Raw genomic sequence first — 13,098 nt, 5'->3', positions numbered from 1 at the left:
TCGGGGAGAGGGTGACATCAGCCGACGCCGGACCCAGACTTTGGAATCCGGCCGACCGAAGGGCTGCCTGAGGCAGGACAACCCATATGTAAGGACTGCAGATGCATACCTATCGGACATCTACATTTATGGTAGGTACAAAACTGTACTTTCTCCCTTGTTTTGAAATGGCTAGTGGCAATTACCACAAGCTTCCTCACAGATTAGATTTACTCATGCAAGAACAGGGGTGTTTAATAACACTGACATCAGTTATATTCATCTGGCTGCCTGGATGATAGGGTTTTAATTCCTTTTAGGCACATGTTTACTGAGGATGTGCCTCATGTGCTAATGAAGTCAAGAAAGCCTGCTACTAGAAAATCATATATTAGCAAATTAAAAAGGTTTCCTGGTTGGTGCTAACAACATCAGAAGGAATACTTCTAGTTGTGGTGACTCCCTTGTAGCCCAGGCAGCCATAGTTCTCCCTTGTTTTGAAATGGCTAGTGGCAATTACCACAAGCTTCCTCACAGATTAGATTTACTCACGCAAGAACAGGGGTGTTTAATAACACTGACATCAGTTATCTTCATCTGGCTGCCTGGATGATAGGGTTTTAATTCCTTTTAGGCACATGTTTACTGAGGATGTGCCTCGTGCTAATTTAGTCAAGAAAGCCTGCTACTAGAAAATCATATATTAGCAAATTAAAAAGGTTTCCTGGTTGGTGCTAACAACATTACCAGCAGCCATTTAGGGCTAGTTGTTCTCTGGTTTTACAATTTCTGTGAGACTTCCTATCTTATGGCCTTTCTTATTCTTCTATCAGTGTTCATTTGAGCATGTCTTCATATGGAGCCTCCTCTTTCAATGCAGTCATGTCAAAATGTTCTTGAAAGGAGTTTTGCGTAAGATGCCTCCATGAAAACCAGCGACCCCTTCTTACGATCTTAATTTTGTGTTAGAGAACCTAAAATTTGCTACATTTGTACCATCTTATCTGGTTGACGTGAAGTTTTTAACATGGAATGTAGTTTTATTGATTTATGTGACCCCTGCAGGAAGAGTATCTGAGTTTTAAACTCTTATGATGAGTCTTCCCTATCTCCTTTTCCATAGGGACAGGGTTTCTTTGAGAAGTAATCCTTCTTTTATGTCTAAACTGGTAGGGTTTCAAAGAAGCCCTATACAATGATGTTAATAGCTGCATAGAGGCAGCTGCACCCACCAAAAAGAAATATAGAACTAACTAAAAAAACAAGCCACCTTAGTGGAATCACAACATCAGTAGGCTGTGCAACAGAAGGAAGAAAATCATGGAGAAATTGAGAGGTGCAGCACCCAGCAGGATAAAAGCACTTTCATCAAACTAAACAAGCAACTCCGAGGACAAATAAAGTCTACCCATGGACAACCACAAAACATTTTTTAGCTGTGTCTGTAATCTCAAAGGCAATACAGAATTACATGCAGAGGTCATTGTTAATGGAGTTACCTGTACTGAGCCAGAAGATTTAGCAAACCTACTGTATGACAGATTCAGCTCTGACTTCACCTCTCTCACCCCCTCAACCTCCACTCAAGAAATACCATCAAGTATAACTCCCCCTATTTTCACTAGGGAACAGGTCCCCAATGCTATCTATAATGCCAAGAACACTGCATCATTGGGCCCAGACAGTATCCAAGTATGCCTTCTAAATAGCATGAAACATGACCTATCAGGCCGTCTGGAATTGCTATTTAACTGTAGCCTCCAAACAGGCGTCGTGCCTCACGAAGGTCATTCACAGAACCTGGAAACTAAGACCCGTAGATCTCACTAGTCTCATATGCAAAGCCATGGAAATACTTATCATGGAAATGATCAGTAATGACATAGGAAACCACTGGACAATGGACCCAATCCATTTTTGTTTCATTAAGGGCAGGTCATAATTCCTCAACCTGGTGGACTTCTTTGAGAAGGTCACCAAAGCAATGTATGAGGGCAAAACTGTTTACACTGCCTACCATGACCTTTCCATGGCATTTGCCACAAAGCCTCACTTGGGCATTTTGTCGAATTCAATAGGTTAGGTATAAACCCTTATGTCCGATGGATAGCTAGCTGGCTTACAGACAGTACCCAGGAAGTTAGAATTGGCAAATTCACATTTACAGAGAGGTCAGTCACAAGTGGAGTCCCTCAGGGATCATTCTTAGGACCATTCTTTTTTGGCATGTACTTCTCTGAAGTCAAGACCAATGTCAAGGGCCTCTGGCTGACTAAATTTGCAGATGATTGCAAATTGAGAGCGGTCATAGAATCCCCCACTGTTAGAAATGTTCTCCAGAAAGGACTGAGACAGACACACAACTGGTGTCAGAGCCATAGACTAAAACTAACTGCCAAGAAATACAAAATGATGTCCTTCGGGAAGTTATCCACCCCTAATAACTACCATATTGACAACAAACCTCTAAGAGTTGACCCAATAGGTAGGGACTTGGGGAGACACACAGACAGTAATCTAACCTTTGACCACCACGTGTCTACAGTAATGAGGAAATCATTCTATGTTGTGCAACTTATAAACAAAGGTATTGCATCCAGGTCCAAGGATGTCATTGTTCCACTGTATTTGGCATTCATCAGAGCTACCATTGAGTACAGTGCCCCTTTTGGTTTGTACCTAACCAGGCACATCCAACAACTAGAACGTCCAAAGCTGTTCCTCATTAAAAGTATACAGGGAGTCAGAAACATGTCCTGTGCACACCACTTCACGGCCCTATCCTTATATTCTGTCTCTTATAGGCTGTTGAGGGGAGATCTGTGCGTGGCATACAAGGCAATGCCAGACCCCACCCTGATGAACTTCCTGGATATCCACAAAACAAACAGCACCTGAATTATCTGTTCTAAAGACTTGAACCTTGCTTGTGATGTAGATAGGATCTGCTGGAGAGACAGGTATGTGTCCCAGAGACTACCCCTTCTTTGGAACAGGCTCCCCAATCCAAGTGAAGCAAGAGTTTATCTCTAATACAATGAAAGTGTAACTTAGATTGTTGGATGGGGAACAGGAAATTCATCCCTGATTAGGCACCAATGTCTCTAATGGACACAGGTAGCCTGTAAATGGTTTATCTCCCAGGCTCCTGTTTGTAAATTTTTTCATCTCCCAAGCCCATGCTTACACTTTTCAAGGGTACCAGAACTTGTCTGAGATTTTGGGATACGTGGATAGGCTTAAAAAGGCCCTGGTGTTCATTAGCCTAGTACACACCTGTGAACCATGTTTACTTTAAGCCAACCTATCCATCTCCCTGTTTTCTTTTCTGAACCTAAAAATAAGGGAGAAAGGACACTCCATTCCTTGGATGTCTATAGGCAACTCTGGTACTATCTTGACAAAACCAAATCTTTCAGATCTTTGGAGTAATTATCCATTTCTAGTAAACATAAGAAGGGACAACCTGTATCAACATAAGCTGTTTCCAAATTGTTGTCTAAGGTTATTAGCTTTAGTTATACTCACCATAAAAGTGATCCATGAAGGGTCAAGGCCCACTCTACCAGGGTCTTGGCTACATCTTTGGCATTTTTTGGAAAGGGTTGGATTCTAGAAGCATTCTGGAAGCTGCTACTTGATCACCTGTACATACTTTTGTAAAGGACTTGAAGCTTCATTCCTTCTGTAGGTCCAGCTCAAGCCTTGTTAGGACCATTCTCAAGGGACTTCTAGATTCTTTTCCTTCAACCTCCGAAATGTAATACTCTGCATATAGCTAAGACTACTGCAACAGTGATCAATATGATGAACATTTTACAGTTGGGTAAGTTGAACCTACATAGCAGTAGATGTTGGAATGATCACTGCTGCAGTAGCCACTCTCTCCTTCCACCTCCCCCCTTTTTTTGTTTTTTTTTTATGCCAGAGTGTAGACATTTCTTGTTGTTCCTAGAGTTGCCCTTTCAGGACACAGTCTCCCCTGTCTTTGTTGACAGGAAAGGTCTAAAGGGCTTCACACACAAACATGTCTTTTAGTCAGCTCAGCTCGATCCGCTTGACATTTTGGGGGCATGCATGGTACACTGCATTTGAAGCTGGCCGGTTGTTATACCCTCAACAGGATATAACCCATATAGCTATGGCTACTGCAGCAGTGATCATTTGAACATCTACTGTTATGGTAAGTACAAGTCATACAACTGTATTTTCCTCAGTCATACAAATTATTTTCTAATCCAAGGTCTGACTCTGCAGTGATTTACTTGGCAAGTCAGTTTAGTCAATACTAATTCCTACCCCTCTGATTAGAATGGGAAAGCTTTTGATAGGTTTGGGAAAAGAGTATATTCTTCTACCACTCTTATTTTATGATTCTTAATTGTCATAGGTTGATACTAGGCTATCTGCCCTAGGGCATTTATAAGCCTAGCCAGAGTGTGTTTGGCTTTCGCCACCCTTTTAGATTAGTTGACTGTGCCTCTGTATAGTAGGTCACTGAAGATAGCCCTTTTGAGGTTAGTTTACTGTGCCTCTGTCTAGTAGGGACACAGAAGAGATTCCAGGGGTAAACCTACGATCTCCCATCCACTCGTCAAGATTTCTCTTGAAGAGGGTCATTGAGGGACTCTGCCTAATGGATTGGGATTTTGTTCCAGAGTGAGGGGAGCCTCTGGGATATGAATCAGTCCCTCCAGCATGTCCTATTTATTTCTGTGCTGAGGTTTAAGTCCCTGGAGCGTGTAGCTCTAAGGGATTTGGATTTCCTGAGGTGGAGCATGTCCATTAATTCTGGGTTGGACATGGCTTTATACGTCAGGCACAGATCGCCTCTGAGTAGGTAGTAAGCAACTGAGTAGAGCTGGAGTTTCTTTAGCCTAACTGTGAAGGGCATCTGTTTGAGTCCCTCTTGATGAGGTACTTTTGGGGTCTTTCCAGTTGCTGCAGGTGTCGGGTAAGGTACATCCCAAATGGGGCATTGTATTCAATTATGGGCCTGATGAGTAATGAGTAGAGGGGCACAATGACCTCTCTTGATCTAGATGGGAACTCTTTTGTGATAAGGTGGGCTATATAGAAGGTCTTTCTAACCACTTTGGCAACGTGATTGTCAAAGGAGAGATTGCTATCTACTTGGGTCCCCAAATCCCTAATTACTTCTTCCGTACTTAATGGATTACCACCTATGTGATAATTTGTGGACATTTTGTTTTTCCCAAAGGGGATGACTATGCACTTTTTGGCATTTAGCTTTAGGCCATGGCTCTGGCACCAGTTATCCGTCTCTGTGAGACATTTTTGGAGAATGCTTGTGTCAGTCGGCAAGTCGATTATGGCACCCAGTTTGCAGTCATCTGCAAACTTGGTCAGCCATAGTCCTCCCATGTTAACCTGTACCTCAGAGAAATATATACCGAACACCAAACTGTCAAGCTCTTATTAAAGTTTTTGCTTACTTCATTTGAAAATATGAGGAATATTATTGCAACTTTTCCTCCTTTTGAGGTCAAATCTCTGAATTCTCTTATTGCTTCTGTGTCTTAAATAGCCAAATATTATTTGACGTCTGCTTATGACTCAGCTGATGCCTCTTCCAGAGCAAAAGCTATTGGCTCTGTTTTGAGATGGTTTGCATGGCTTCATTCTCAGTATTTTTCTGAGGTTGATAAAGCTGAGATTTTGAATTGCCCCCTTGATAAGTTTGTTATTTTTGGACCATCTGCTGATAGGATCATGGTAATGTGTGATGAGAGAGAAAGAAACTAATCAAGGGATGACTCAGATTTTTCAGCCTTCCTTCTCCAAGTTTGTTAAAATTTTATCTGCATCTCAGGAGCCATTTTTATTAATGGCAAAAAAAAAAGCAGGAAGACTTCTGCAAACATTTGGCAAGCAGACTTTCAAAAAGCAGTGGCAAGGAAGCTCTGAAAAGAAAGGGAGAGCCTCAAAAGTAAATACATACATACTTACGTACAGGACAGTCCAACAAGTCTGAATGACTACAAATTGTAAACCCCCAGCCTGGCAGTCCTTGAGTCTTCTGCAACATCTTGTTGTCCGTTTCACTCTTTGGCAACAGATAATCCCAGACAAATGGGTTCTGAAAGCGATCTATTAGCGGTTACAGATGCGTAGATTCCTCCTCATCCACCATATCAAACTTTATTTTGCCTTACTGCCATTCAGCATTTGCTGACTCAGGGGGTGGGAGAATAGAATCTGTTCTCCATTGCCTGACACGAAATGCATTTTATTTAAGAATGTTTCTAATACCAAACCAAGAAGCCTAAAGGAGACCAATTCTAGATCTTTCCATTCTGAATCAGTTTGTAAAAGCCCTAAGCTCAAAATGATATCCTTTCAGAATCTGTTACCTGTATATATGTGCACACAATGGGTTTATATCATTATGTCAAACTGTGATAAGTTCGAATACCAAAACAACTAACTGCAAACTCTGAAATGGACTAACGCCGAAAACTCAAATCTCTGAAGTTCAAAACTCCGAATTGTTATAGTTGGCCCAAGCATGCATATGCATGAAGTCTCCACTGTGGCGACAGTTTTTTTATTGCATGCATTCACAAGCACATATAAATGCTGCATATGTGCTTGTGAATGCATGCAATATTTTATTTCCATTTGTTGACCTGGATAGTCCAGCTGGGCAACATAGTCCCTTTTCCACAGTTATTTGGGTGAGGCAGATGATTGTCTCATGTTACAAAACAGGGTTCAGGATTTCCCTTGTTTCATGGGAGTACCTTAATGGCCCCAGAGCAAGTGACAGTAGAACATCCACTGCTGAAATAAATAACATCAGATGCAGTAGAAGGGATTTCACTGTAAGAAGGGGAAGATATTTTACTCCATATTTTCCTGGTTTCAAGAATGGATGGACATCGAAAACCTGTCTTGGACCTTTCAAAGTTGAGTGTGTTTTTTGGGGTTAAAAATTTTTAGTTGCCCACAATTCATTTCCTGCACTTCCTCTTTTTGCCAGAAACACTGCTGGTAGCAGTGGATTTGAATGATGCCTGTCTGCACATCCCCATCTTCAGAGAGCATAGAAATTTCTGTAGATTCAAAAATGTCCAATTTAACTTCCTGCCTCTTGGGCTCTCCACTTCTGCCAGGGTATCCACCAGATGTTTAGCTTCAGTCTTTTCCAAGCCAGGCTAAAAATAAAGTGACAGGAGTGCTAAACTAGACTGTTTTCTGTCCTGTCTGACCTGTATTGCAGAAGTGAATCCTTTATTTGAACATGTACTGCTATCATAAGTTTGTCATACAGCTTACGTTCTCACCACCTGCTACTCCTTGGAGTCTTTCATAGTCAGTAGGAGGATGGGGATACTTGTCACAGGGTGGAAGGAGAAAAATGATAATGTAAAATAAATGAAATAAGATTAAATAATTGTATGCAAATAATTAGTGTTAGTAAACGTTCCTTTACTTCATTGTTTATTGATTAGGCAATGTATGATAAACTCAGATTTCTGTTTTAGCAGTGCTGTGGAGCAGTAGTCAACTTTTTTGCCTCACAGTAAGTAAGTATAATATTCTAATAACCAAGACCTTTGTCTCTGGATGTAGCAGTTTTGTTAAAAAGTTATCTGAAGTTGTAGGTTGTATGCCTAGATCTGGTGGTAATGCCTTACATGAATGTTGGTGACACCAGAGTACTACAGAATAAAAGGTAGTGTATGAGGTCTAGCATCATGACTGACATTCTGATGACTTAATGAAAGGAGTTACTTTATATACCTGTTCTAATAAGCTTTAACTTGATTCATTTTCTAAATGTTATTGTCTGATAATAACAAGCTTTTTCTTTTACCGCAGAACAATGAAAAAACAATGCCTTCATCTTTAAAAGATGCAAAATATGCACATTCCAAAAGTGAGACACCAAAGTCTTCAAAAAAGCAAGAACCTATACTTGTAACAGAAGAGAACAAAAATGATCATGACGCGGACTCAGAACTTAAAAGAAAGAAGTCTACTAGTAGTGTTCACACTTTACAAGCAGAATTGTCTGCACATATTCTGGAAATAAAGGAACCTAAAAAGCACTCCTCTAAACCTAAAAACGATTCTTCCATTATAGGTGATACTAATGAAGAGCAACAGAAGCAAAGGACAATTCCAAAAACAGACAGGCACTCTAGAAGAGAAAGTAATGACTCTGAGATTCAAGGTGTACGAAGCATATACAGGAAGGATGTAAAGTCTCATCATAAGAATGAGAAGGACAAAATATTTTTGGAAGATAAAAATGTTTCAAGACACAGACCTAAGAATGGCTCTACACAGAGATTAGGGGAGGAGACAGAACCCCGTTCTGACAGATGTTTTAAATCTGAGGAAATTCATCTGAAGGACACCAGCCAGTTGAAATTTTTTTCAGAAGACAAATATGACAGAAAAAGCAAGCACAGGAGTGACATGAGGGTGCCTATAGTGAATAAAGATATAAAAGGTTCTGAGTCAGGATTAAAACATGAAGAAATATCACCAAAGGACAAAAAGGATCGTCATTTATCGCATGAAAGGTCTAGATCAGAGCATAAATCAAGAAGTGAAAAGCCTACCCCTGATAAGCTACACAAATCAGAAAGTAGTGCAAAGCACCAGCTAACTGCATCACACAAGAAAACAGAAAGCTCTTCAGAGGATAGATCAGATCTAGACTCTGTTATTTCTGAGTCTAGATCACGGGTGGAAAAGAGTTCAAACAAAGACAGTAAGAGAAAATCCAAGAGTCCTTTGGAAGACAAGTACTCAGGAAAACATAAATACAGGATACACAGCAAACAGCGTAAAGGAGTAGAATGTAGGTCGAGATCAGAAGGCAGTCATAAAGGAGAAAAAGAAAAAAGCAGTACCGATGCTGATTCTGTTGTGTATGCCAGATCAAAAAGTTTGGACAAAACTGAAGGAAGCACTGTAGATCATAATCTGGAAAGTAGTGTGAGTGCAGCAAATAATACACTAAGGGATGACACCAGCCACAAGAATGCTTTCACTGACAAATCGGTTCAAAAAGAGAAATTAAAAAACAGTGGTAGAGAAACTGTGCCTTCTAAGACAGAAAAGAGGCTTTTGGGAAAGGGAAACATAAGTAAAGATATCAAACAAAGTAATAAGGAAGCAAGAAGGAGAGAAGAAGTCAACAAGATAAATGAAAAAGAGCTAAAAGAAACAGAATCCACACATGTTGAATCTAACATACCTTTTGATAAGAAGTCTACTAAAAAGGGTGACATACCAAAGAGAAAAGAGGTTGCTTCTGCATTAGCACAAGCAAGTCATACCATGGAAGATAAAAGCACAGCATCGCTTATGGACTGCAGTACATTGGTTCTTTATGAAGCAAGCAAACATTTGGAAAGCATGCCTGTACCTCAGCTCCTGGTTGAACCTATGGAGGTTGATCTTAAGTCAAGCAGTGACAGTATTAACCTAGTGCAACTCAGACATGGAGATAATCAAACAGCCAATGAAAGCTTGAAAAGAAAGTTGGGCGACCATATCCCTCTATTAAAGTTGGATTCTGAAGATGGCACAACAAATTCAGAAATGGAACTGAGTGAAACAGTCATAAATGTAAACAGCGCATACAAGGGTGTTTCTCAATTGCATACACTTGCTCCAGTTAAAAGTGATTCTGAAGAAGTTAGCAATATAAATTCAGTAAGGAAAAGGGAAGCTCTGCACCCCGTTTCCAGACATGATATAGATGCCATTGTGAAGTTTGCAACAGTAAAGGAAGGTTCTGGAGAACAAGTTTGGAGCCATGAAGCAGACACAGCTGATGTATCTTCCAGAGACAAGACAGAGCCTGATGTATGTAGTTTCCCTATAAAAGATGCTTTAGAAGGTAGTGATTTGAGTAAAAATGGAGTAGAAGAAAGATGTCTGACAGGAAAAGTGTCCGAGTCCAGTGAATACTATTGCTCCAAAAACACAGCTGATACAAACAAAAATGCATATTTGCAGGTCTCTGAATCCATTAATGGTGTTGGTAATGCATCAAAATTTAAGATGGATGCATTAGTTCATAATTCTTTGCAAGGGTCTGGAAGTATCCCGGAAATGAAAGAGTCTGTTTCCATACCTGCACAGACAAAAAGTGTAATGGAAACTACAGTTTTACATAAAGTGAGAAATAATTTACTACCTGAGAGAGGAACTGTTGGGGACACTGCCATGCAGGTAGGGCATGGCTGTGTAAAGAAACTTCTAGTGTTGGAAGAGACTGGAACTGTTGGAAAACCTGCAGTAATAAGAGAGGCACCTACTATAGAGTCTCCAAGTATGAGGTATATGTTGGAAATTACAAATCCATCTCAAACTAAAGTTGTAAATGAAGCATGGTCAGCTGCAGAGCCGGTTGCTGTCACTAGCATAAAGGTAGAAACTTTAAATGCAGTTGATAAAACCATAACACCACTAAAAGAAGATACAGTAGAGGCAGCAGCACAAGTACTAGAAGCCAAAGCTGTAGAAGAATCAGCAGCACTATCAGAAAATGTCACCATGAATGCTGCTGCAGTGAGTGAGAGTAGCAGTGCTTTGGATAGTGCCACACTGCCATCACAGGCTGGGAAAATAACTGATGATGTAACAGTGTTGACAGCCCCAGGAGAAGGTGGAGATATGCATGAAGCAACAGTCCCACAGAAGGCAAGGGATGCACCAGGATCCACAGTATCAGCAGCAAGTGATAATGTGGAGGAAACCACAGCAACTGCAGATAGCAGATCAAAGGCTGGAGCTACTGTTACAACTTTATCAGCCAACAGTGTTGAAAATGATGTATCACTAGAGACTGGTGAAATCAGAGTAGGATCAGTGCCAGAGGCAGCAGCAGTTTCATCAGTGTTGAGTTCCTTGGTGGAAGATGCTGTGTCTGGTCAGATTGAAACTACAGTGGGCAGTTCTACAGAAGCAGATGATGTGATGGATGCCACTGTTCCAGCAGCTGTAGTTGGGAATGAAATGGTTAACACTGTATCAGCAGACATATGTACTGGTGTGGATGCTACAGTACCAGCACAAAAAATGGGTAATCTGGAAGCTACATTACCAGAGGAAGTGGGTGATGCAGACATTGCTGTAGTGCCCCAAGAGCACTTTGGAAAGGCTACAGAGCAGAATGAAGTAATGTTTGCAAGGAAAGTTGAAGTGTCAAATGACTCTAGTGCTGGTGCAAGGAATGTGCAAGGTAGTCAAAGTATGGAGGAGGAAAGCAGTTTTATCCAAGACGTGAGATGTCGTCCAGAGAAGTCCATTTCATATAACTCAGGTGATGCAAGTGAAGCTCATCTTGAAATTAGTGCAGGTTGTGCAGAAGAGACTGTAGTCCAAGATTACCCAGATGAGGCTGTAGTCCCAAATGAAACTGGTATAGCTGAGGAATGTTTTGCCAACTGTGAATCACAAAATGGTAACGCTGCATTAGTTCAGGCTGCAATATTGGGTGTGGAGGGAGCTAAAGTCTTTGATAAAACTGAGGGAAGAGAAAAGGTAGCAGCAGTTGAGGATCAGAGATGCAGAGTAGCAAGGAAAGCTGCAGTTAGTGACAAAGAAGAAAGCCCATTTAAGGATGCAAACTGTACTGGCGAAACTTCACATGAAGGACAAATAGTAGATGTAGACATAGCTACTGTCCACCGAAACAAATTGGATGAATGCAATTATAATTTGAGTAAGCCACCAGAACATATAGATGCTCCAGACAAGGCAGTGAAGATTGCTGAGAAATCTGTAGTTCATGATAAATTGGATAGTGTAGTTAAAGATGCAGTACAGGAACACAATGGTTGTATGGGAGAAGTTGATCTAATAGCCCATGGACAAAAGGGACTTACACAGGAGGTTAAAATAGTGGATAGTGATAACAGCATTGTGGACAGGATTGAAAAGGATGCCTTTCACAAGAAGGAGCAATGTGCTGAAGTTAGCACTGGTAACACTGCAAATGAGGCTACTGTAAATGCTTTAAAATGTAGTATGAGTGTCTTTGATGCCGTTCCTGTTGATACTGATAGAGAGGGAGTTGTAGTAGAATGTGCTGTAAGAGATGAGGAAAGGAGTAGTGGAGCTGAATCTAGAAATGTTGTTAAAGCAGAGCCTGTTGAAACTTTGCATTGTGTTGTCAATGAAAATGTGAACAATGCAGTTTCAAGTACTGTTGCCAAAACAGCTGGTGATCACCTTTGCACCTCATCCAAAGTTTTAATTCAAGCTACTGTTGAAGATAATAGTGGCATAGTTGATAAAGCTTCTAAGGAAAACGCAAGTGCAGGCTTATTTATGAAAGATTACAGAGGTATGATAGACACAACTAATAAAAAGAATACTGGGGATGGTACAGACCCTCTTTCTCATCAAGAAGTGCTGGGTACAGTGGGAATCATTTCTGAAGAGGGGCATAAGAGCACTGAAGATATTAATCATGAGCTCAACAGTTTATCAGAGCATGTAGGTGCTGCAGGAAGTGTCCCCTCTCAGGTGCCTAAAGCTTCTTTGTGTCACATATCTGAACATGAAGGAGAAAAATACAAAGATGATTTAAAGGAACAAAACTGCAAAAGTGTTAAAAATGTTGAAGTTAGTGACACTGATGCAAAGCCTTTTCACACAAATACCACAGGTGATAGTGTTAAACCTCATGAACTTAATGCTGCTGTTCAGGAAATTAGTGACTCTTCTGCTGCAGTTTTGCACGAGTCAGTATTATTATCTGAAGAAAGAACTAAGTGTTTTTCTCAGGAAAGTACAGAAATAACAGACAGACTAACTGTAATTTCTGATGGCAGAGTATCATCAGATCCTGAATTTCACAGGACACTGCTAGATTGCAATACAGTGACTTTACTACCTCATTGTGATAAACTTTCTGCAGCAACTGGAAGGATAGAAAAAAAACGACCCAGAGAAGATGAGACTGCAGAAGGGGACCTCAAAGTTACTGAACTCCCCAAGGACACTACAGGTTCTAAATCAGAAGGTAAGCATGTAAAGAAGAGCTTAGTGTACAACTTTGCTTTTGTGCCTGAAAGTACCAGAACTATCTCAGGCTTTCAGAATGTGTCTTCTTTATAGCATATG

General features: G+C 40.7%; 1 protein-coding gene across 1 annotated transcript in view; it reads left to right on the top strand.

Annotated features, from left to right (window-relative positions):
- BOD1L1 (biorientation of chromosomes in cell division 1 like 1) overlaps positions 1–13,098 on the top strand; it is a 2,284,811-nt gene that overhangs the window by 789,803 nt on the left and 1,481,910 nt on the right. The window contains exon 10 of the mRNA XM_044062584.1: positions 7,825–12,997. Coding sequence (XP_043918519.1) covers positions 7,825–12,997 — 5,173 coding nt within the window. The remainder of the gene's footprint in view (positions 1–7,824; positions 12,998–13,098) is intronic.

The sequence above is a fragment of the Protopterus annectens genome, chromosome 2.part1, assembly GCF_019279795.1.
Source record: "Protopterus annectens isolate FY-2018-M chromosome 2.part1, PAN1.0, whole genome shotgun sequence".
Lineage (NCBI taxonomy): Eukaryota > Metazoa > Chordata > Ceratodontiformes > Protopteridae > Protopterus > Protopterus annectens.
Note: the sequence above shows the minus strand (reverse complement) of the source record. Positions and strands in the feature narration are given on the sequence as shown.